The sequence below is a fragment of the Sorex fumeus genome, unplaced genomic scaffold (assembly GCF_029834395.1).
Source record: "Sorex fumeus unplaced genomic scaffold, SorFum_2.1 ptg000002l, whole genome shotgun sequence".
Classification (NCBI taxonomy): Eukaryota; Metazoa; Chordata; class Mammalia; order Eulipotyphla; family Soricidae; genus Sorex; species Sorex fumeus.
This window is the reverse complement of record NW_026606059.1, coordinates 4,421,932-4,446,130: the sequence shown is the minus strand read 5'-3', so window position 1 is coordinate 4,446,130 and position 24,199 is coordinate 4,421,932. Positions and strand designations below refer to the sequence as shown.

General features: G+C 57.5%; 2 protein-coding genes across 3 annotated transcripts in view; one reads left to right on the top strand and one right to left on the bottom strand.

Annotated features, from left to right (window-relative positions):
- Positions 1–401: 401 nt before the first annotated feature.
- RGS20 (regulator of G protein signaling 20) overlaps positions 402–24,199 on the bottom strand; it is a 113,467-nt gene continuing 89,669 nt past the window's right edge. For both annotated transcript variants that reach the window (XM_056109771.1, XM_056109780.1), the window contains one exon: positions 402–414. The gene's annotated coding sequence lies outside the window, so the exon portion shown is untranslated. The remainder of the gene's footprint in view (positions 415–24,199) is intronic.
- Positions 649–23,093, top strand: LYPLA1 (lysophospholipase 1). The gene is made up of 9 exons (XM_056109792.1): positions 649–803; positions 984–1,015; positions 7,853–7,918; positions 11,115–11,162; positions 13,653–13,723; positions 15,439–15,512; positions 17,406–17,507; positions 19,172–19,348; positions 21,159–23,093. The coding sequence occupies exons 1-9, from the start codon at positions 735–737 to the stop codon at positions 21,210–21,212; spliced, it is 693 nt and encodes a 230-aa protein (XP_055965767.1). The 5' UTR covers positions 649–734; the 3' UTR covers positions 21,213–23,093.

Below are 24,199 nucleotides of genomic sequence, written 5' to 3'. Positions count from 1 at the left end.
CATCCCTCCCGGGGGCCCGGCCGGCACGAGATCTTCTCTCCCCGGGGTCCAAGCGCATCCGTCCCCGGGGTCTGAGCCCTTCCCTCCGCGTCCCCGGCCGGCCCGAGCGCATCCCTCCCCGGGCCCGGCCGGCCCGAGCGCTCCTCTCCCCGGGGTCCGAGCGCATCCCTCCCGGGGGCCCGGCCGGCCCGAGCGCTCCTCTCCCCGGGGTCCGAGCGCATCCCTCCCCGGGGCCCGGCCGGCCCGAGCGCTCCTCTCCCCGGGGTCCGAGCTCATCCCTCCCCGGGGCCCCGCCGGCCCGAGCGCTCCTCTCCCGGGAGTCCGAGCGCTTCCCTCCGTGTCCCCGGCCGACCCGAGCGAGTCCCTCCCCGGGGTCCGAGCGCTTCCCGGGCCCATCCCGGCCCAAGCGCGCCCCTCCCTGGGGCCCGGCCGGCCGGAGCGCGCGCCGGTGCGCGGGTACCCGGGGCAGGCCGGGCGGCGCAGAGCGCGCCCCGGTGACGCGCCGAGGGGGGCGCGCGGGGGGGACCGGGCGCGCGGGTCGGGCCGGGGGCGCGCGGGTCGGACCAGGGCGCGCACGTGCCGGGCCGGGGGCGCGCGGGGCGGGCCGGGGGCGCGCGGGCGGGCGGGCGCGCGGGGCGGGGCGGGGCGCGCGGGGCGGGGCGGGGCGGGCGGCGGTGCCCTTGGCCGGGCGGGCGCCGGGTCGGGAGCGTTGGGCGCGTCACGCCGGCCGGTGTATGTGCGGCAATAACATGTCGGCGCCGCTGCCCGCCATCGTGCCGGCCGCCCGGAAGGCCACGGCCGCGGTGAGTGGGCCCCGGGCCGGGGCGGGGCGGGCCGGCCTGTCCCCCCCACGCCCGTGCCCGCGGCGGGCGGCGCGAGGCCCCGCGCCCGGGCCGCCCCGGAGGCCTGGGCCGCGACTGCGGGCGGGCGGGCGCGGGGCTCCGAGGCGCGGTGCTCACGGGCCTTTCCCGCTTCTCTTGCAGGTGATTTTCCTGCACGGACTCGGAGACACCGGGTAGGTGCCCGGCCGGGACCGCGCGGGGCGGGGGCGCGCTCGCCCGGGGCGCGGGGCTTGCTACAGGGACGCGCGCGGCCGGGCCGGGAGATACAATGTTTCCCTGGAAAACCGCGGGCGACCGCACGCCCGGAAACTTCGCTCTCCGTGTCTCGGGCTTATCGCTCCGTTTTCAGGATTTCTTCGTGGTTTGGGCTCTTTGGGGGCGGGGGGTCCCACCCGGCGATGCCCAGGGGTCACTCCTGGCTCTGCGCGCGGGAATCGCTCCCGGAGATGATGCTCCCGGGACCTTCCGGGGTGGCGGGGATCGAACCCGGGCCGGCCAGTGCCGGGCAGACGCCCTCCCCGGCGGCCTGGCGCCCCCGGCCCCTTATCCCTCCTCCTTAGCCCCTCACCCCACCCCCGTGTCGGGACCCTATAAAAGCCGCCCAGTCCGTGCGCTGCTGCGGGGATTGGACACGCGCGAGCGAGTGGAGTGTCCGTGGAGACCCCGCAGCTGAGCTTCCCCGCGGAGTGGAAATTGCGGGCGCGGTGGGAACTTCCCCACTTTGTCCCCCCCGCGCGCGCGCAGCCGGCCGGGGGTCCGAACTCCCTCACCCCGCCGAGGAAAGCCCTGCGCGCCTCTGGGTGTGGCCCCCAAACCAAAGCAAGGCACACTTCAGGGCGGGTCGCAAACAAGTAGCTGGTGCTGTCGGATCGGCTCAGAGATTTCCTGAAAGGCTCAGGGAGCCAGTTCTGTGCTGATTTGGGGCTTTTAAAAACGATTGCGAGAGGCTGGAGAGATGGGACAGCGGGTAGGGCACGTGCCTGGCACTGGGCGGACCCTGGTGGTCCCACGTGGTCATTGAGCCCACGTTGCAGGGTGTGAAACCCACCCACCCCCAAATTGTAAAGTCTTGTTTTCAAATGTGAAAGCCGTGATTTCAAATCTGATCATTTCTATGTAAGTTAGGTAAAATATGAACACTTATGAGATTTCAGAATTGGGGGGGGGGGACTCAGAAGTTAAATTTTTTTTTTCCCACAGGGAAGCTTTTGCTCGATTTTGTGCTTTCTTCCCCTGGGGCCTCCTCCTGGCCCTGTGCTCAGGGGTCTCTGGGCCATGCTCCAGAGACCAGGATGGAACTGGGTTTCCTGCCTGCAGAGCTCAGGACCCAGCCCTTGCTCCATTTGGCTCCTGAAAGTAATTCAGAATTTTTTTTTTTTAAATGCCGTACTCTCTCTGGCCCTGGAACTTTCAGTTTGTTATGTCAGGGTGTCATGGATGCTCTTGATATATTGACCACTTGATCACTTGATACCCCGTTATTCATCGATTTACTCAAGCGGGTGCCAGTAGCGTCTCCATTCATCCCTGTTGCGTGCTAGCATAGCCCAATGGCATCTGCTGGTTCTAGGAACAGGCAGAGCCTCAAACATGCAGATCATTCAGGGTCTTGACGAAGAAGTCTGACCATCTTGTAGGTGGGCGTCCACGCGATCTTTTGACGTCCCGTGGAATCCAGTCAGTAATGGCTCTAGTCCAGCGGTTGTCTGTAAACCTCATTACGTGTCCAGCCCATTTTGATTTTTGATGCCCTGGCAAATGAGACAGCATCCCTGATTCTTGAGCCTTGATGGAGATGGGAACTCCGGATTCTTCCTCTCATTTGAGTGAAGCGTGACACTCCAAGCATAGCTCTTTCGATTCCTCTTTGAGAGACCCGAATAGCGGGTCTTAATAGACCTGATATATTAAGTCTCTATTTATCTCTCTCATTCTCTCTCTTCTCAGTTTTAATTTTCAGTCTGTGGGACCAAGCCATACCGGAGTACACCGAGAAGCTTCCTACACCTGAGCTTTTCTGAGTGTGGTTTTTGTTCTTGTTTGGGGCCCCGCCTGGAGCTGGTTCTCCGTGGATTATCCTGGCAGGCTCGGGGGACCATATGGGGTGCTGGGAATCAAACAGGGCTTGGCCACGGGCAAGGCCAGCGCCTGGCCCCCCTGTACGTTGGCCCTAGCCCCTGCACCTAGCTCTGTTGTGGTCTCAATGGACCATGGAGGCCTTGGTCTAGCTCTCCCAGTCGGGCAAAAACAAAAAGTGCCAAGTTCCTCCCAGGCTCTCGGTCCATTCATCCCTGGTGCGTGCTAGCATAGCCCAATGAAACAGACCTCTGTGTGGGGAAGCGGGCCGTGTTCCGGCTGGGGTGGTGGCACTGAGGCAGGGCGCTTGTATCGCAGACGGCTGACCTGGGTTCGGTCCTCCAAGCAGTGCCGGGATTGGTCCCTGAGTGCAGAGCCAGGAATAACCCCTGGGCATTGCCAGGTGTAGTCTCTGAAGCAAAAATGGAATAAAGAGAAGAAAAAGTTTTCCTGCAGGGAGTCAGAGGGATAGTAGCGTTGGGAGGGCGCTTGCCTCACACGCAGCTCACCCGGATTCGATGCCTGGTACCCCAGACGGTCCCCCAAACCGTGCCAGGAGCAGCCCTTGAGTGCAGGGCCAGGAGTCAGCCCTGAGCACCCCCGGGAGTGATCCCTGGGTTCAGGGCGAGGAAGAAGTACCCGGAAGAAGTACCGGGAGTGATCCCTGGGTGCAGGGCAAGTGACCCGTGGGTGCTGAACACAGAGGGTGTGGCCCAAACAGGGCAGGTTCTCGTGCTGGGAGACAGCTCAGCCGCCAGGCGCTGCCCAGTTGCCTGCAGCCCCCGACCCCGGGTGCTTGGCCGCGTGTCGTGGCAGTGACTTTCCGCAGTCAGGTGCCCTAACTGAGAGGATGCCTCCCGGCCCCGGGATGCCCAGGCTAGACCGTGTCCGTCGGAATCCCTGCGGGGCCTCAGGGTGCACGCGGAAGAGAAAGGGCAGCTGGCAGTTTTGCACACGTCCCAGGACACCCAGGGGACTGTGTCTGTGGCTATTGGGAGGGGCAGCTCGGCCGCGCCCAGTTCTCGGGATCTGGGCATGCTGGGCACAGGCTGGCTCCTACGGTCTCTGTCATTCTTAGATCCCGCATGCGGGGGTGCTGGCTGATGGGGGGGGATGTATATTTCCCCCCCAGCCCACCCTCTAGTTTTTTTGTTTTGTTTTGTTTTGCTTTTTGGGTCACATCCAGCAATGCTCAGGGGTTACTCCTGGCTCTGCACTCAGAATTACTCCTGGCTGGGGGGACTGTATGGGATACCGGGATTGAACTTGGGTCAGCCGCATGCAAGGCAAACGCCCTCCCTGCTGTAGTGTCTCTCTGCCCCCCACTCTCCAGTTCTTGTTTCTGTTTTTGTTTGGGGGCCACGCAAGTTGCAGTGCTTTTTTTGGGGGGAGGGGGGTGAAGAGTGCAGGGAGGCTGGGTTTTGGGGTCACACCTGGTGGTGCTCAGGGCTTGCTCCAGGGTCTGCGTTCGCTCAGCAGTCACTCTTGGCAGTGCCCAGGGGACCATAGGGCATACCAGGAAGTGAACCCAGATCAGCCGTGTGCAAGGCCAGGGCCCTGCCCCGGTGCCTTGGCACCAGCCCTCACATGGGCGGTGCTCAGGGCTTTCCCCCAGCTCTGTGCTCGGGGATCACTTGGTGGGGTTCAGGGGACCCTCTGGAGTGCCGGGGATCTAACCCAGGTCAGCTGCATGCCAGGCAGTGTCCTGCCCATTGTACTATACTGTCCCCTCAGCTTGCCAGGTGTGGCTCACCCCCCTCCCCCCCAAAAAATAAATAAAAGAGTAAAAAGGACAGCACATTTCAGGACACAGCATAAGTGGAGATGTGTCATTCGGACCCACAGCTGCCTCTTAGGGTCTGGTTTGGGCAGAAATAGCCAGTAGGATTCTGATCATTCGGATGTGACATGCCGTGGCCCCACCTCTGTGACTGAGCTGAATAATTGGAAGGGCCTCGCAGAAACCGAGGGGAGGCTTTGGGGGTAGCCCCCCCCCACGGCGCCGGGTGAGTTCTGGAGGTTTGGGGCTGTTGGGGCGGGCAGCGGCCTCACCCGTGCCCCTCGGGGTTGCCCCGGATGAACCAGCCGGCGTGGGCTGGAGACTCCCCCTTGAAGTACTCGCCGCCACCGCCTTGTCTGTCCGTGGCGCCCTCTGTGAAGTGACCCGAGCTTCTGGCGCTCACGGCAGCCGGCGTGTCAGGTCAGGGGTTTATTACGTGTGGTCAGGCTTTGAGGCGTAATTGAACCTATTCTGTTTCAGACGCTAATAAGCTCGGAAATTGGGTTTCGTAAGCGCTAATTTTCGTTAATGTGTATTCCCAAAGCTGTAATTAGCTGAACGGATGCCTTGATGTTTAGAGCTTCCTTCTCCCTGATGTTATTAGCACAAACCCTGAAATAGAGAATCTAGTAAAAAAAAAAAAAAATCCCGCACTTAAATAGAAACTGAAACTGCAGCATTGGACGTGAACCCGAGTGTTGGCAGCCTGCCCGGGGAAAGCGCTTTCCCAAGGCGGCTGTGTTGGCCTCGCGGGGCGGAGGGTGGGTTTCTGTTCTGAAGGCCGCCGGGGTGCTCTGGGTGGCTCCTGAGTGGGGCTGGTTGCTCAGTGGGGAGACGCGTCAGGCACAAGGGTGAGATTCGCAAAGCGGGCTCGGACCACCCTGCAGTATTGTTCCTGCTTTTTTTTCTTTTTTTTTTTTTTGCTTTTTGGGTCACACCCGGCGATGCACAGGGCTTACTCCTGGCTCTGCACTCTGGAGTTACTCCTGGTGGTGCTCAGGGGACCATATGGGATGCTGGGAATCGAACCCGGGTCGGCCTTGTGCAAGGCAAATGCCCTACCCGCTGTACTATCTCTCCAGCCCCTGTTGTTCAGTTCCTGCTTTTACTGAACGTAGTTAAAGAGAAAGTTTTCAAGGCCGTTTACTTTTTGTTTGGTTGGTTTTGGGGGGGCCACACCCAGCAGTACTCAGAGATTGCTCCTGGCTCCGCTCTCAGGAATTCCTCCTGGTGTGCCTGGGGTGGGGATGGGAAGCCGTACCTGGTGCCAGGGGTCAAACCCCGGTGGGCCACATGGGAGGCAAGCACCCGACCCGCTGTCCTATTGCTTCAGCCCACGGGGTGAGCTTTTCTTGACGTCGTATTTGCCAGGTTGTGTTTGAGCAGATTTTAAATTGTGACTGTTTGCTGATGGAGCAATAGTACAGTGGGTGGGCTCTTGCCTTGTCTGTGGGCCGACCTGTGTGGTCTCTGGCATCCCACATGGTCCCCCAAGCCGTACCAGGAGTGATCCCTGAGCACAGAGCCAGGAGCGACCCCCCGAGCACGCCGGGTGTGGACCTCAGACCAGTTTGTGTGTCTTGCACAAACAAGTAGGCTCCCCCATCCCCCTCCCGGGACGCGCCCCTGTCGCCTGACCTCGCCTCTTCCACTGGACATCAGCCCGCACTTAGGCATCTGTAGAACCGAATTGGGCTGCTCATTTAAGATAGATTTCTTTATAAGTCCTGTGTTCAGTAAAAGTTTGATTTGTCTGCACATGGTTCATATCCTGGGGCCACGGAAAATTTTCTTGGGCAAAATGAGCTCCCAGGTGGGGGAAATTGAGTCCCCTGAAGCCATTCAGCTCTGCCGCCTGCCTGCCTGCCCGCCAGTGCCGCCCCCCCGCCCCCCCAGGCCTACCTGTCCACTCTCCTTCTTGCTCAGGCCTCCCGGGGGTTCTCAGGTCTCTGGGCAGCCGTTGGCTGGCCTGTGTCCCATGCCCTCGCCGGAAGATCACGTCTCTCCCTCTCTCCGTCGGTGCCTCCCCCAGACGCTCGGCCGCTCTGACTGGAACTGCTTTCCTTCTGGTGTAGTGGCAATTGGAGATAAGATTCCTGGGCCTCACGGTTCCTCTGCTTGAGATAGACAGCTCAGCGGTCTTGGCTCACAAGGCCGCCAGCCACGTCCACCCCTGGATCAGTGACACCCACCCACCCGCCCCGAGCCCTCACCCCCTGGGATGTGTGCTCTTCTGTGCTGGTTTTGGGACGCACACGAGAGCATCAGGGCTGGTCTCCCCCGGAGGCGCTGGCGGCGGGTTTCTGGGGGCCCCTGTGTGCTGAGGAGGTGCTGGGTTGGATCTCAGCGGTGTCCGGCTCCGTCTGCGGCGCACAACTGAGCTGCGGTCTGCTCACCGCGGGTCGCAGGCCTTGGCGCTGACCTCTGCCTGCTATTTACCCCTTGGTGGACACGTAGGGATATTTAATTATCATTATTATCATCGCTTTTTGGTTTTTGGGTCACACCCAGCAATCCTCAGGGTTCCTCCTGGCTCTGCACTCAGGAATCACTCCTGGCGGTGCTCAGGGGACCCTATGGGATGCCGAGAATCGAACCCGGCCCAGAACCTCCCTCCCTTCAGCCCAGAACCTCGGGTATAAGTCTTCTCCTGTTGGTGGCAAAACTGCTAGCTCTTACGGACTAAATGTTTGTTGGGTTTTTTTTTTCCTTGTGGGTCACACCCGGCGATGCACAGGGCTTACTCCTGGCTCTGCACTCAGGAGTTACTCCTGGCGGTGCTCAGGGGACCATATGGGATGCTGGGAATCAAACCCGGGTCGGCCACGTGCAAGGCAAACGCCCTCCCCGCTGTGCTATTGCTCTAGCCCCATGTTTAGCCTTTTAAGTCCCTCCCAGGTTTTGAGTTTGTTTGGGGGCGACACCCACTGATGCTCAGGGCTAACTCCCGGCTCTGTGCTCAGGGATCACTCCTGGCCCTGCTGGAGGACCAGGTGTAGGGCCAGGGTCAGGGTCAGCCGCATGCCAGGCCAGCACCTTAGCGTGGTGCTCCCTCCCGTGTTTGCATTCGTAGTCACAGATATTTCAAGTTCTCGGTGTGTTTCTCACGGAAACGAGTGCCATGCTTCTAACGTTCAGTCACTCTCTCTCTCAGGCATGGATGGGCAGAAGCCTTTGCTGGCATCCGAAGTCCCCACATCAAATATATCTGCCCACATGCGTAAGTATCTTCAGGTTCTCAGGTTTGTGATTCAGAATCGGAACAATTGGGACGGTTTCATTTTTTTCTTTCAGAAAAGCATTTGGATACAATCATTATTTTAATAGTGGATTTAAGAATAAAGATTAGTTTGCTAATTTTAAACTTAATTTTAAATTTAAAGCAAAAAAAAGTTGATTCTCTTTGATCTTTAAATAAGTTTAATAATTTTCACTAAGTGAAAATTTTATGTTCGTTTCTTTAATATGTATTATTAATCCATTCTTATTTGTGCTGTTACTGATGCATAAATTATTTATTAATACATTGAATTTGATTAAAAAAAAAGAATAAAGATGAGTTAAGTCTTCCAGTCTAAAATGGCCTCTTGGTCACGTTGGATGTCCTTTCCGTCTTTGCTCTAGAAGTTAGGGTAATGGTCCTGTGGGTGTTGCTGCAGGTGCGACTCTGTCCATTTGCGACTCCAGTGTTCTCAAGAGTGAAAATATTGAATAACAAAGATGCCCAGACTCAGAGTTGGAGAACAGAAAAGTTTATTGGAAAGCAGAAGAGAAAAGTTGCTCCCTGAGGGGCGGGACTCAGTGTAGGGCTAAGTCTGAAGGCAGAGTTCTGTGTCGGCCTTTCAAAGGTCCTTCTGCGTCGCTCAGCAAGTATCACAGAGAACGAGGGAACCCGGGGTGGGGGTGGGGGCGGCCGGTTGCTCTTTCTGGTCACCTGCCTTGAGTCTCCTCCTTTATCTTAGTCTTGTGACTCTTCGTTCTGGGACAGAAGAATATCTTGGAAAATTGTTAACTCCCTGTTTATCAGAAAAAGCCCAGGAATTTGCAGGGAGGCAGAAAAGTAGGCTGGGCCAGGCCAAAGCAGCACTGCTCCCAGCAAGGGTAAACTGAGGCCTCCTCTTTCAATATTGAACTCAGTGCTAGGAAAAGTCTGTGAGGTGTGCAAATACTTGTTCAATTTTTTTTTTAACTCTTTGGGTGTCACCCGGAGATGCTCGGGGGTTACTCCTGGCTCTGCACTCTGGAATCACTCCTGGCAGTGCTCGGGGGATGATATGGAATGCTGGGAATTGAGCCTGGGTTGGCTGCGTGCAAGGCAAGCGCCCTACCCGCTGTGCTGTTGCTCCAGCCCCCTGTTCAAATATGTTAAGGGGGGTGGGGGGATGGAGCATAGTACAGCAGGTAGGGTTCAGGTGGCCGAACTGGGTTCGATTCCCAGCATCCTATATGGTCCCCTGAGCACCGCCAGGAGAGATTCCTGAGTGCAGAGCCAGGAGTGACCCTTGAGCATCACCGGGTGTGACCCAAAAAGCAAAAAGCGATGATAATAATAATAATAATAATAAAATATCCGTTAAATTCCCTCAGGAGAGCCCCAGGGGATTCCTGGAGGGCACTCCCCCGTCAGTGTGTGAGAAGCCCGGCAGTTGACCATATGCCCAGGTTTACTGCCGAGAGGCTGTCTGTGGGTCACAGATGCAGACTGGACCCTGGTCAAATCGGGCTTCGGGGTCTGAGCATGTGTGGCTGTCAGCCCGACACAGTAGCCTGGACAGTGCTCAGGAAGTGGGTGCGATGGTGGGGTTTGGGTAGGGTCAGTGCAGGGGTGGGTCAGCGCTGTGTCCCCCAGCAGGGTCCCGGCTCACAGCGGACTGAGGACTGCACAGTCAGACAGAGGAGGGTGGGCCTCAAGCCATGCTGGGGTGAGAGGAGGAGCTTCCTTCTCTTCATCCAGCCGTGAAATCCAGGTCTGCTCCGCGGTGTTAGTGGCCGTTTCCCCGCCCAGGGCAGCCGGAACTCACCCCGAGGGCTGCAGGAAGTGGTCGGGCTTCAGGGTCAGGCTGCCGTGCACGCACTTTGCTGCAGAGTTTTCCTTCCTCTTAGACCAAAGTCATCTCAGAGGGTCCCGGAAATGCCTCTTCCCACGGTGGGAACCCTGGCCCTGCAGCCCTGCCGGCCACAGAGAAACACAGACAGACAGACAGACAGACAGACAGACAGACTGACTCGGGAGACAGACAGACAGACAGACAGATGCGCTTGGACCGTGCAAGCCGGCAGCGGCCTGGGGAACCCGCAGGGAGTCTCTGGCTGGACGCAGACCCGTATGGCCCTCGCCCGGAGTCCCATCAGGTGGACAGTTAGCACAGCACACCAACGGGTGGTGGGGACCGAAGCTGCGTCTTTACAGCCCAGAGCCCTGACCCCTTCCTGACCCCTTCCTGACTCCTTCCTGACTCCTTCCACTCCCGTCTCTTGCTCGCAGAGCAGTGCTCTCCTCCTCTGCCTGCTGCATCTGTTCCTCGGCTCTTCTCGGCTCCCTGGTGCAGCCCGTTACAGTCGAAGACCTAAATGGCTTTTTCTTTTCTTTTCTTTTCTTTTTTCGCCCAGAGGAATAGCCAGCCTTGGGGTTCTTTTGTTAGGGGACGGTTTCCTGCATTCACTTACTTGAATTGAGCCGACTGGACCCTTTGACAGATCTTGTATTTTTCTTCCTTCCTGTGGAGTTCTCTCTCGTAAACTAGCTAAGCACCCGAAGGAGAAAGGTGCGTCACCCGGCCACCCAGGGAAGAGCCCCAAGGGGGGTGCTCACCATGTTTTACTCCCTCCCTGCGGTCTTCCTTGCTGGCTTTCCGACCCCCCACGGCTGGTTTGAGAGGAGGCAGCTTCACCCTTCTCGCTGCTGGTCTGTCTCCAGGGTTTGCAGGCGCCTGCCTCGGGCAAAGGCAGGGGAGAAGGCAGCTGAGATGGAGACGGGATCACTAAGAAAATGATGGTTGGAGGGATCGCTCGGGATGGGGGATGTGTGCTGAAAGCAGATATGGGACCAAACGTGACGGCCTTTCAGTGTCTGTATTGCAAACCAGAATGCCCAAGAGTAGAGAGAGCGTACGGGGGAGATTGTCTGCCCTGGAGGCAGGGGGAGGGTGGGAAAGGGGGGATACTGGGGACTTTGGTGGTGGGGGATGGGCACGGGGGCAGGGACGGCTGTTCGATCATTGTATGATGGACACTCAGTCATGAAGTCTTTGTAACTATCTCACGGTGATTCAGTTAAAAAAAAAAAGAGTTTCACGCAGTGAAAGCACGCGTGTGTTACTCCATAGTCTGAGAGTTTCTCTGGCCCCCGAATAGTCAGGCAGGCAGGTGTCCTTATGGCGTTCTGTTATTTCACTGTTCTTTTCTCTCCTGCGTAGGCCCGTTATGCCGGTGACCTTGAATATGAACATGGCGATGCCTTCTTGGTAAGTACGAATTCATCCTACGAAGAACTTTGTTTATATTGTCTTGCTAATAAGGGCTTTTGTATACAACAGTTTGTAGTCATCTGTTTTTCCCGCAGAGCTATCTAATGAAGTTTAAATCTGCCCCTTTTTTGCAGGCAGCGTGAGGGGTTGGGCCGCACCCGGCCGTGTGTAGGCTGACTCCTGGCTCTGCGCTCAGGGTCTCTCCTGGTGGGCTGGGACTTGAACCCAGGCAGCCCCGTGCAAGGCAGGCGCCCTCCTCGCCGTCCTGTCTCTTCTTTAGAATGGTGCTGGCTGCTGGGAGGGGGAGGGGGGCATTTTCTTTTTTTTTGTTTTTTATTTTTTGAGTCACACCCGGCGATGCTCAGGGGTTACTCCTGGCTCTGAACTCAGGAATTACTCCTGGTGGTGCTCGGGGACCCTATGGGATGCTGGGAATCGAACCCGGGTCAGCCACGTGCAAGGCAGACGCCCTCCCCGCTGTGCTGTCGCTCCAGTGGCATTTTCTCCTCCAGGCACTGGCCTTGCTTGGTCCCCGGAGACGTCGCTGTGTGCAGGGTGCCTGTGGGGCTCTTTCCCCTCCCTGAGTGCGGGCCCCGTCCCCACACTGTGTTAGACTGACCCTGTGCGTTAGTCTGGGGTCGCAGCTGGCAGGGCTTGGGGCCTACTCCTGGCTCGAGCCTGTCACTTCTTCCCCTCCCCCCTCCCCCCACACACTTTAAAAGCTTTATTTAAAAAACCAAAACCAAAACCAAACCTCATTTGTTGTTTCAAAGCTTGACAAGAGAAAGAAAAGCGGAAAAGGTATGGAGCAAAAGACGTGCTCCTTAGTAGCATTTGGTGGGAAGGTGGGATTTTTTTTTTTTTTTTGGTTCTCTGGTTTAGTGTTTTTATAACAAAAGGGGGAAAAAAAGTTAAAGGTTCCCCAGAGCCCAGGTGGTTACCCACACCCGGCCGAGAAAAGGAGCACCAGGAAGAGAGCAGCGGAGAACCTGAGAACGCCAGCATGGGGCCTGTCTGAATGGGGGGGTCCCCCGTGCGGTGTGCCCACAGGGTCCCCGAGAGGACGGGGTGGGAGGACACAGGAGCTGGAGAGAAGGGCACAGGGGGACTCGGGTGAACGGCGAAGGGGAAGGTTGGGGGGGGGGGGTCGTGTGCTTGGCTCCTACCCATAGCGTCTGTGTCAGGGGAAAGCAGAAGAGGGTCGAGGTCTCCAGTTGCATCGAGCAGAACATTTAGGTGAAGGGGAGGAGGTTAAAGACAGATCAAGATTTTGCTGCTCCGACATTGGGCCGCCACTTCTCTGGCCTCGTTGCTACCTTGACCCCCTCTGGCCGCCTTCAGGAGCCCACGCACGCCTTCTCCTCTGGGCTCCTCACCTCGCCGGGCGGGCAGTTTCCACACGCAGCCCCTGGTTCCATCTGGTGCTGTTGGAGACCCTGAGGGATGCCCCCAGAGCAGTGGGCAGCAGCCAGGCCCAAAAGGGGTCCCCGGGGGCTCCGGTGTGAGCACCTGCCGTGCGTGGCGTTGGGGAAGGTGTTGAGCGCGTGCCGGACGTCCCGTGCATGAGCCTGAGACACAGTGAAGGAAAACGAGCCTCTGAACTTTGTACGGATGGCGTCGATGTGCGGGTCCCCCCACCCCCGTGTGGGTCCCTACTCCTCTCGGCGTGAGGTGGTTGGTGTGTTTCTGCCCCAAAGTCTGGGCACTGCAGATGCCGTTGGAATCCCTGACGAGCTAGAGAGAAAGGAACTCGAGGATGTCGGAGTCACACACTTCCCCCGTTGTCTGGCCCAGGCGTTTCCGAGCACTGTAGACTCCTGTTCAGCTCCTTCAGCCCTGGAGACCAGAGCTCAGGGAGGCCCCGGAGAGTGGCTTATTGTGGGGACGGGTCCAGCCGGCACCTTTGAGTCGCCTGGTCGTGTCCGTCACAGAGAATGTCACCGACACCCGCTCTGACCCCGGGCCTGGCACCCGCGCCCTTGTTAGGAGTCGGGGTTCGAGGAGTGAGGCCCGGGTGTCCTGCGTGTGGCCACAGGGTGGTCTGCGGTCAGCACGTGGCATGCCCACAGCTCTGCCTTTCCAGGCCGCTCCTCAGCCCAGCAGGACAGTCACATCTGCTTGTGCACGTTTGCAGTCGCCAGTGTCTGAACGAGGCGAGCCTGGGGCTGACCTAGCACAGCGGGGAGGGCGTTGGCCTGACACGCCGCCCATCCGGTGTGATCCCCGGCACCCCGTAGCATCCCCCAAGCACCGCCAGGGGTGATTCCTGAGTGTGACCCCTGAGCATCGCCGGGTGCGACCCAGAAAGCAAAAAAATCAGCAAAAAACAAATAAGTAAACGAGACTAATTTTGGGATGATCCCAACCGTGTGTGTGTGTGTGTGTGTGTGTGTGTGTGTGTGTGTGTGTGTGTTTCCCCCTGAGGGGAAGGGCAATTTGTTCTTCAAGCTAAGGATTTGTGTAAGATTTGTGTGTATCGTCTTCCAGGTTTGACATCATTGGACTCTCACCCGATTCACAAGAGGACGAGCATGGGATCAAGCAGGCAGCGGAGAGTGGTAAGTGTGTGTTGGGCGGCTCCGGGCTCCCGCGTGGTACTGGGGTGGGTGGCGGGGCCAGAGCCAGGGGCCCACGGAGTCACCCCTGAGCACCGCCAGGTCGGGCTGCAACACCGGGGGCAATGCAGAAAGGACCGTTGCAGAGTCCTGTGGGCGGGGAGGTGGGGGCGCGGTCTCTCTCTCTCCATCCTCCTGTCCTCTTGGTGGTCACGGTGCCCGCAGGGCTCAGCTGGGCTGTGGGCAGGAAGGGGCGGGCGGTCAGGCCAGCCCATGGTCTCGTCCAGGCCCTGGAGAGGGACGCAGGGTTGTCCGAGCTGTGAGCGCTTGAGATCAGGACGGAGGAAGGGCTGAGCGGGGCTGGTGGCGCCTTGAGGACAGTGTGGGCTGTGACACTCTCCAGGGTGTCGTGCAGCCTGGCACCGGGCTTGGGCGGAAGCCGTCCCAGTGAACTGCTCTGGGTGCTAAGCAACCGTGTGCCGAGGTGGTAGAAGGGTGCTCCCTCGGGGTGCGGGCCGTGCAGGGATTGAACTCGAGGTCACGCCGGCAGGCATGTGCCACCCAGCCGTGTTCCTGCCAGGAGTCCATTGTTTTTGGATGTCGATTGGTCGGACAGATATTCCCAAATGAAAGAATTGCTTTCTTTCTTCGGGGCCACACCTGGCAGTGCTCGGGGCTGACTCCTGGCCCTGCCCTCAGGGGTCCCTCCTGGGGGTGCTCAGGAGGCCAGTGGGGGGCCAGGGATGGATCCCGGGTCGGCCACTGCAATACCTGGACTGTCGCTGGACTCGCGCTCCAGCCCCCAAGAAGATGATTCTTCATCTGAATGTTTAAGGTTTTGTACTGTTGCGGGAAAAGCTGGCTTTCGTGTTCTGATTAGAAAGGAGACTTCAAGTTGGACGTATGCTTATTTTGACGGGCCACACCGGCAGTGCTCAGGGCTGACTCGTGTCTCGGTGCTCAGGGATCAGTCCTGGTGGGCGTGGGAGCTCGGACCCTGTGGGCTGCGAGCAAGCTGTGTGCCTTACCCACCCCGCTATTCCTCAGCAGTTTTAACCTGAGAGCGATGCAGCTGGTGGTCTGGGGGTCTCGACTCAGGGCGGGACACCTGCTCAGTGCTGTCCCCGGGCGGCGCCAGCGATGGGCCCACAGCCGGCAGCCCAGCTCGTCAGTGCCCGCCCGCCCTGTGCTCGGCGCTTACTGAGTTAGAATCTCGGCTCTAACCGTGAAGACGTCACTTCCTAGATGTGGTGTGGGTTGGTTTGGGGCCACCCTGGCAGCGCTCAGGGACTGTCTCCGGGCTCGTGGGCGCGGGTGCTGGTTGGCGAGTTCCAACAGCTCCTGCCGCATCAGAGTGTGGACTCAGCCACCAGACGTGCCTCTGAGGAGTTCCGCTCGGTACCTTCTCGGGGTGACGGTGCTCCTGGCTCCCTGAAGAGAGAGCCAGTGTGCGGGGAAAGGATCGAGCACGGGGAAGGGATATTGGCCCGTTGGTGACAGAAGTAGCTTCAACATCATGTAACCAGCAACCCTGGCGTAGTTTCGGCGGCACCTGCAAAATCTGAGTGCCACGCGGAAGATGCTTCCCCCGTCACGTTTTAACGGGGCCTTTCCGGTCCTCCTCGCGTTCCCCTCTCCGCCTACTTTCTGTCCCCTCTGCGCTGCGAGCCTGGCCTGCGTGTCCGCGGGGCTCAGCGCCGTGACCCTTGCCGTTTCAGTGAAGGCGCTGATCGACCAGGAGGTGAAGAACGGCATCCCTTCCAACAGGATCGTCCTGGGAGGATTTTCTCAGGTGAGGTCAGGCTCGTCCGGACCGTCCGCAGACCCATGCCGACGTGCCCGGGGTTCCCTGTGGGTGGGCTTGCGTGGTAGAAGCCACTAGGAACCCTTCCCGTGCTCTTCCCTTTCAAACGGGGGTGACGTGAGCAGACGGTGACCGGACTCTGCTCCCTGGCCCTGCCCCTTTCTGCTCTCTGGTGACCCGTCGCCTTCACCGTGGAGCCTGTGTCTTGAGAACCGGCCTGTCACGTAGATGGATGGGACGTGGGACGGAGGGTGAATTCCCTTCACAGACCACCCCAGGTCACTGCAGGGGTGCTGAGATGGGGGCGGGGAGGGGCCGTAGCCTCAGGTGCTTCTGGGGATGCTTAATCTCCATTCATTTATTTTTCTATTTTTATTTATTATTATTATTATTATTACTATTATGATTTTTGCTTTTTGGGTCACACCTGGTGATGCTCAGGGGTTCCTCCTGGCTCTGCACTCAGGAATTACTCCTGGCGGTGCTCAGGGGACCCTATGGGATGCTGGGAATCGAACCCGGGTCAGCCGAGTGAAAGGCAAATGCTCTACCCACTGTGCTATCGCTCCAGCCCCTCTTCATTTATTTTTTGTTGAACGCCCGGGCATGTCCCGTGGCTCCGGCCCTCTTGACTGCATTTCCGGAGGGTTCTGGGTTCTTCTGGCCGGGCAGGGCCAGCCTGGGAGCGCAGGGCGAGGGCAGCTGTGCCCAGAGTCGCCCTCGGCCTCTGCTTCCCGCCATGACCTCTGACCTTCTTGGCCACACCAGGTGGCAGAACAACCGTCATTCTGATTGGCAAATCCCCAGTGAAAGAGTGACATCTTGTCCTTCCCCGGTGGCCAGAGAGCCCTGCGGGTGGCGGGGCGGGGGGTGGAGGGCGGTCTGTGCTGATGGCCGCCGGGGCCTCTCCTGGTCGCTGTCTCCGGCTTCTGCTTTGTCTCCTGTCCTCCCTTCCCTCCTCCCTTCGCTCCTTCCTTTTCTTCTCTTTCTTCTTTCTTTCTTTCTTTCTTTCTTTCTTTCTGTTTCTCCCTTCCTTCCTCTTCTTTCTCTCTCCATCCCACTTTCTCTTTCTTTCTTTCTTTCTTTCTTTCTTTCTTTCTTTCTCTTTCTTTCTCTTTCCCTTTCTTTTTCTTTCTCCCTTTCTTTCTTTCTGTTCTTTCCTTTCTCTCCTTCCTTCCTTCCTTCCATCTTGCTTTCTTTCTTTCTTTCTTTTCTCCCTACCCTCCCTCTCTCCCTCCTTCCCTCCCTCCCTCTCCTTCCTTCTTTCTTCCTTTCCTTTTCCTTCCTTCCTTCCTTCCTTCCTTCCTTCCTCCCTCCCTCCCTCCCCTCCCTCCTTCCCTCTTTCTTTCTTCCTTCCTTCCTTCCTTCCTTCCATCTTGCTTGCTTTCTTTTCTCCCTACCCTCCCTCTCTCCCTCCTTCCCTCCCTCCCTCTCCTTCCTTCTTTCTTCCTTTCCTTTTCCTTCCTTCCTTCCTTCCTTCCTTCCTTCCTTCCTTCCATCTTGCTTTCTCTTTCTTTTCTCCCTACTCTCCCTTTCTCCCTCCTTCCCTCCCTCCCTCTCCTTTCTTCCTTTCCTTTTCCTTCCTTCCTTCCTTCCTTCCTTCCTTCCTCCTTTTCTCTCTCTCTCTCTCTCTCTCTCTCCCTCCCCCTCCCTCCCTCCCTCCCTCCCTCCCTCCTTCCTCCTCTCCCCTCTGCAGTTTCAGCTGCCTTCGCTGTTATTCCCAAGCCTTGAGCGGGCAGATGGGCGCAGTCCCGACTAGGGCGGTCTCCCTCCGGAGCGCCGCCCTACCCACGGACCCGTCTTCACTGGCTGGGGCCCTGCTCTCCTCCCGGCAGGGCGGGGGTCCTTCTCCAGACTGACCGGTCCCGCTTGTCTCTGCAGGGCGGGGCGCTGTCCCTCTACACGGCGCTGACCACGCACCAGAAGCTGGCGGGGGTGACGGCCCTGAGCTGCTGGCTCCCGATGCGGGCGTCCTTCCCAGAGGTACGGGCCGCGCCGAGGGAGTGCGTCCTGACGCTTTGCTTTGGGGGCCACTCCGGGCTCCGCACTCGGGAATCCCTCCTGGGGGGTGCTCGGGGGACCCTGTGGGGTCCTGGGGCTCCAGCCCAGCTCGGCTCCCTCCATCCCTGTGTGTCCCGCGCTCGGCTCAGTGGTCACTCGGCCATGTGCTCCTGGGGCGGGGACACTTCAGAGGCGTGTACAGCCCGGGCTGCCTGGCGCACTCAGAGCTGAATCTCTTGTCCCAGGGGCTCACTGCCTGGCTGCTCGTGGCCTGTCCAGGTGCCTGCAACTGTGGCCCTTGGTCCCAGCACCCTGCAGCGGGGAGGGGCCGGCCGGAGCTCGCCCCCTCGTGCCTTGAGCTGCCTGAGTCTCTGGGCTCACGGCTCACAGCCTCCAGCCGGAGCCAGCGGGGGTCGGGAGATAATGACCGACTGAGAACAGATGGCGGTGTGGTGTCGGTGCCCTTTGCTGGGCATTAGGCCCGGGACGCTGCTTCCTCTGCAGTGACACACGTGCATCAGGGACTGAGCCATTCCAGGCGGCCGCCAGCGTCTCTTGGCGACACTTGGTTTCCTTGTGTGTCCTGCTCCTGGGTCACGTTTCCCAGAAACCTTCCTTGGAGGACAGTGGGGACAGAGGACTCGCCTTAGGTGACGAACGTGGGGGACGCAGATGTGGGTCTGTGTTCACCTCCATCTTTCTTAAAAATTTTTTTTATTTATTTTTCTTTTTTGGGTCACACCTGGTGATGCTCGGGGGTTCTTCCTGGCTCATGCACTCAGGAATCACTCTTGATGGTGCTCAGGGGACCATATGGGATGCCGGAGATAGATTTATTTATTTATTTTTTGCTTTTTGGGTCACACCTGGTGATGCACAGGAGTTCCTCCTGGTTCATCCACTCAGGAATGACTCCTGGCGGTGCTCTGGGGACCCTGTGGGATGCTGGGAATCGAACCCGGGTCGGCTGCGTGCAAGGCAAACGCCCTCCCCGCTGTGCTATGGCTCCAGCCCCAGGTGCCGGGGATTTAACCTTGGTCGGCCGCATGCAGGGCCAGCACTGTGCTAGTGCTCTAAGCCCCAACCTCCAGCTTTAAATCTTGTCAGTCTGGCGTCTTGCAGAATTCTGCTTGTGAATTCTGCTTGTTCAGAATCTGATTTAAGTCCTGTGAGAGCTGAGGAGGAACAAGGTTTGTACCAGCTAAGGCACCGTGAAACTTAAGAGACAGTCCGCCTGAAGGGGCTGATTGATTCACTGCGGAACAGCGCGGAGTTTAGTTTTTATTTTTTATTTTTTTGCTTTTTGGGTTACACCGGTGATGCACAAGGGTTACTCCTGGCTCTGCACTCAGGAATTACTCCTGGCAGTGCTCGGGGAACTCTATGGGATGCTGGGAATCGAACCCGGGTCGACCGCATGCAAGGCAAACGCCCTCCCCGCTGTGCTATCGCTCCGGCCCCACAACTGAAGTTTAAGTAGCGGCGTGGGAAGTGGAGGGGTGGGAGGGCTCTGTTTGTATGGCCAAATGGAGCCCCTTGTTGGGACTGGTAGCCTCTTCCGTGTGCGTGTCTCACGCTGTAATGCCTGGTGTGAGGTGTGACGCTCCTGACTAAGTCCGACTGGTCTCTCCTCTGCTCTTTTGCAGGGCCCCATCAGCGGTGTTAATCGAGATATTTCGATTCTCCAGTGCCACGGAGATAGCGACCCCTTAGTCCCCCTGATGTTCGGCACTCTGACCGTGGAGAAGCTGAAGACGTTGGTAAATCCAGACAACGTGACCTTCAAAGCGTATGAAGGCATGATGCATAGTTCTTGTCACCAGGTACCTGTTTGGAAACTGCTTCTGGAGGAGGGTTGCTTAGGACTTTTCTTTTGTTTCGGTTTTGGGGCCACACCGGCAAAGCCTCCTCCTGGCTCTGCCCTCGGGTGTTGCTCCTGGCGTGGCTTAGGGGATGGGCCATAGGGGATGCTGGGGATCGAACCCGGATCGGCCGCATGCAGGGCAAGCACCCCATCCTCTGTCCTCTTGCTCCTGCCCTTATTGTGGTCTTTGGATGATGGAGGAGGCTGGGGGAGGTCCAGAGGTGGAAAGACCTGGAATCCAGTACCCTTGGCAACACAGTGGGGCGTGGCCCGGGGTCACCTGACTTTCTGCTTCTGAGCCTGGTTCCATCACTTTGGGGCCTGGCAGAGAAGGTGACTCTCGGGCTTATACAGAGAGACCGACGCCCTGGGGTTCTGGGGTGCCGTGAGAACACGGTTGATCTGTCTTGAAGGACGGCCCAGAAACGGGGCGGGGAGAGAGTGGCTGGGGGCGGGCTGCTCAGAGTCCGCGGGCGTCCGGCTGCTGGACTGTCCTGTTCTCTGGCAGCCTGGGAGGGGGCAGACCAGGCACCTGGGTAGGGCCCAAGGGATAGTGCGGCCAGTAGGGCTGGCCACGTGTTTGTCTCGCTCACCGCTGACCCCGGTTCAGTCCCCGCCCCCCAGGAGGGGGCCCTGAGCACCGCCAGGTGTGACTCCAAAACAAATTAAAAAAATAAACCAACCCACGCCACAGGTGGGCCTTCGCGGGGCCAGAGTGTGGGGACGCTGGGGTCGAATGATGAAGGAATGGGATGTGGGTCGCTCAGGTGTGTGGAATATTAGAACAGAACATCGGAGTCGACCCAGAAGGCTTTTCTATAACAAACATATAATGCATTCATTTCTGTGTGTTTCCAAGCTAATCTTCAGCACTTGCTTGTGTTCAAATCCCTAATTACGTCATTATGAAAGGCACAGAGCCTTCACCGTGTCATACTTCAAGTCTATGAAAAGCATGGGATATTTTACATACTGTCCATTTTCCCAGCCACCGCTCAAGCCTGCCCCCGTGGCAGGCCCACCATAACTTATTTTACATTGCTTGTTATCAATAAATCACTAATGGATCACGATCACGACCATCCTGTTATTTGTCGATTGCCTCGAGCAGGCCCCAGTAACGTCTCCTTCATCCCAGCCCTGAGATTTTTAAGAAAGTGCCATATTCAAGGCTCTTTAGGAGAATGAGACCCATCATTGTTATTGGTATTCGGCATGTTGGGTACGCCATGGGGAGTTTGCCAGACTCTGCCGTGTGGGCAGGTTACATTCGGTAGCTTGATCACTAGTGGAATGATCAAGAAATTATTTCCTTGGAAGAAAAGGGGTGAGAATGATTGTGTCGCACCATGGAGAGACATCAAGCCCCGGTCTGAGGGTTACTAAGCCGTTGTTACCGGTTAAGCTTTCTGTGTTCTTGGTTTTTGCTGGTGGAGTTTGGTTGGCTTCTCCGTGCTATCCCATCTGGCGTGGTGCGCTCCTCCCGGGATGTTGTGGAGTTTGGAAGTGTCACTCCCTGAAATCCAGAAATTTAAACTGGGTGGTCCAGAGGGAGTTCAGTTTTTAACTGGGCGGTGGCTTTGGGGTGTGGGAGTGATGGCCAGGGCTTCTGCAAGTACAGGGAGGTGGTGGTGGTGGGGGGGGGGGGGGGGGAGGTAGCCCATCCCGAATCGGAGAAGGCCTGGAGATTTCCGTCACGGGGACCCGGGTGGGGACCTGAGTTTCCGGCGGTGACGTCTTGACTCTGTGGAATTGTTGACTCCCAACAGGAAATGATGGACGTCAAGCAGTTCATCGATAAGCTCCTACCTCCTGTGGACTGACTTCACGAAGAGGCCTTGTGTGGAAGTGCACCAGCATCGACGCCAACCGGACCCGGCCCTCACTCCCCACCCCACCCCGAGACTCGTCCTCTCTGCAGTGTTAAAACGTTGGGCAGATACACAATACGAATGACGTAGCCTAAATGATACCTCCCGTGGGAAATGCGTGACCTCTTGAGTTTCTCTCCAAGCACAGGTAGGGCCCCTCCACGGACAGGTGTAGGCCGGAGCCCAGAAATACCTGCTAGTATTTCGAAGAACCGGAGCTGCTCGCTCCCCTTCCCCAGCTGTAACTCGGCCCAGTAATAAAGCGCCTGCAATCCAGATGTCGTAGTAGGTGGTTTGTCAGCGCTGAGCTGAGTGAGAACTTGCCGGGGTCCGAGCGAGCAGTTGCGATAGGGACCGTTTCCTCTCGCTGCGACTCACTCTCCGGGTCTCGCCCCAGATCCCTCCCTCGGTCACTCTGCAATATCTCTATTTTTCTACGTGTCTCCCCGTGTACTTGGTGATTGTGACATGATAAGGGTGCGGTGGCATTCCGTGACCCCTCGTGGCAGTCAGCGGGAACCGTGCTCTCTTGCAGTCATGTTTGGGGGGCCTTCTGGGTGTCCCCCCCGCCCCCAAGGTCACTTCTATCTCACCTGGTGGTGTTGTTCTCCGGAACAGTATTCCTTTGTTTTTTACCAGTTGTAACAGACCAAATATTGCCTCCTTGCCGTCGACGCCCGCTGTCGGTCAGTACATGTTGTGACTTGGATTTACCAGACCTGATGGTGTTTAAGATCTGCCTAGAGTCAAAGGAACCAGGCGTCAAACCTCTTCGCTACTTGAGACTTCCTGTACTGCTTCTTCCTTAAGTTCAGAGTTATTCCCTAGAGCAAGTTTGAGAGGGAGAGTTTTTCGTTCCAGGTAACAAGGAATACCTGCGGTTGTATTTTTTGTTTGTTTTTGTTTTTGTCAGCTGAAGGAGTAATTAGGTCACGATCAACTCTGCTCTGGACTCTCTTAGTTCTTAAAAACTGCAATTTCTAAGATGCGCTCTCTTTGTACCAGAGCCAGTCTTAGCAAATGCACTCTGTACGTAAGTTTGGAATCAACTGCTGTAGACAATGAACACTGTTAGAAAACCCTGCTTGACTTTTATCTGATAATGGGCTGATTTGAAATGTTCGGGGTGTTTTTTTTTCTCCAGGGGTCTTCCCTGGCAGGGATCTGCTAGGGGACTGCTTCTGCCCCAGTGCTCGCCTGGGGCCTGTGAGTGCCGGGGATCGAACCCAGGCCTCTGCACACAAAGCCCGTGCTCGGCCCTTGGAGAGCCCTCACCGGCCCTTGAAATGTTCACTTCCGCTGTGACTCAATAATTCTTTTGTGCAAACAAATAGAGCAGTACTTACTGTTTTAAAGAGTTGAAGATGTCCAATCACTGGTAAAATCGTTTACAGTCAAACTCATGGGTAATTCCATCAAACTCAGCATGTCTGACTTAGTTGCCGGGCTGTTAAACACGTCGGCAGGAATGGAAGGTCGGTATCTCTGAACTGCTAGCTTCTCTGCTGTATTCCACCCGGCTTAAACCATGTTCGGGATGCATCTTTCTAAACGGGCGCGAAGTAATCATGGGGATCACTGAGTGGTGGCGTGCGTGGGATTCTGATAATTAAGCCATATGTTTTATGTCTGGATTTTCGGTCTCTGAACAATCATTCTCCACTGAGTCCTTTCGCTTTCCCTAGAAGATCAGAAACTGGTTTCCGTTCAACCAATCAGCAATATCTAATTTATGGCAAGAAAATATTCCGTTGAAATGTGCTAGCGTGTAGAAAAATGTTTTTTCATGGTTTCTATCAATGTGAAATAAAGTTTAGTTCTGATTTTTCTGTGGCTGCTTGAATGTTATGTTGAACACTTGCCTTGCGGTGGTAGCCGGACAGCGGGAAGGAGGAACGTGCTTGAAGAAGGGCGGTTCCTGGGGGTCTCTGGGCCCCTCTGCTGTCCCTTTACTGCCTGGAGACGCTCACACGTGCCCACGAGGTGCCAGGGCGTCTGGCTCAGTGCTGGCACCTGCATTGTGCCCAGCTGGAGGCTGGCGCCGAGGCTCGGTCCGGCTTCTGGGTGACACTTGGGGCGCGCGGGGGTGGTACGTCTGAGCAGGTGGGCCTTGGCCTTGCTCTCCAGGGCAGCAGCTGTCCTGAGCCACAGGGAGCCCAGACTGGACGCCACTGAGGCTCGTTTGGGCGATGGCACTGTGTCCCTGGGACGGAACCGGCCGGGAGGAAAACGGCAACTGTTTCACTTGGGGCTGGAGTGACAGCACAGCGGCTACGGCACTTGCCTTGCATGTGGCCAACCCTGGTTCTGTCCCCGGTACTGCTTATGGTCCCTTGAGCCCAGCCGGGAGTGATCCCCTCGCCCAGTTTTTTAAAAAGTGAAATTCCCAGGGATGAGGAGATGGCTTAGAGAGCTGAGCCTGCAGTTTGCTTGCAGGACGCCCAGGTCCAAACCTTCGCCACACCTGATCCCCTGAGCATCATCTGAGTGACCCCCAAGCACCGAGCTGGGAGTGACTCCCCCCAGTACTGAGCTAGAAATGACCTCCCAAACACTTTGCTGGGAGGGACCCCCAAGCACTGATCTGGGAGGGACCCCCGAGCACTGATCTGGGAGGGACCCCCGAGCACTGATCTGGGAGTGACCCCCGAGCACTGAGCTGGTTGTGACCCTGGAGTGCCTCCCCGTGTGTCCTAGAAGGAAACAAGCAAAATTCCTCCATGAGGGGCTGGAATAATAGCACAGCGGGTAGGGCATTTGCCTTGCACACGGCCGACCCGGGTTCGATTCCCAGCATCCCATATGGTCCCCTGAGCACTGCCAGGGTAATTCCTGAGTGCAGAGCCAGGAGGAACCCCTGTGCATCCCCTGGTGTGACCCAAAAAGCAAAAAAAAAAAAGAAAAGAAAAAAGAAATTCCTACATGAGTTTTTGGTGGTT

Bases quoted from the DNA above. Each gene is read 5' to 3' on its own strand.
- LYPLA1 (XM_056109792.1), top strand. From the start codon at position 735: ATGTGCGGCAATAACATGTCGGCGCCGCTGCCCGCCATCGTGCCGGCC. The intron at 15,513-17,405 runs GTGAGGTCAGGC...TTGTCTCTGCAG, and splicing joins TCCTGGGAGGATTTTCTCAG to GGCGGGGCGCTGTCCCTCTA. The intron at 17,508-19,171 runs GTACGGGCCGCG...GCTCTTTTGCAG, and splicing joins TGCGGGCGTCCTTCCCAGAG to GGCCCCATCAGCGGTGTTAA.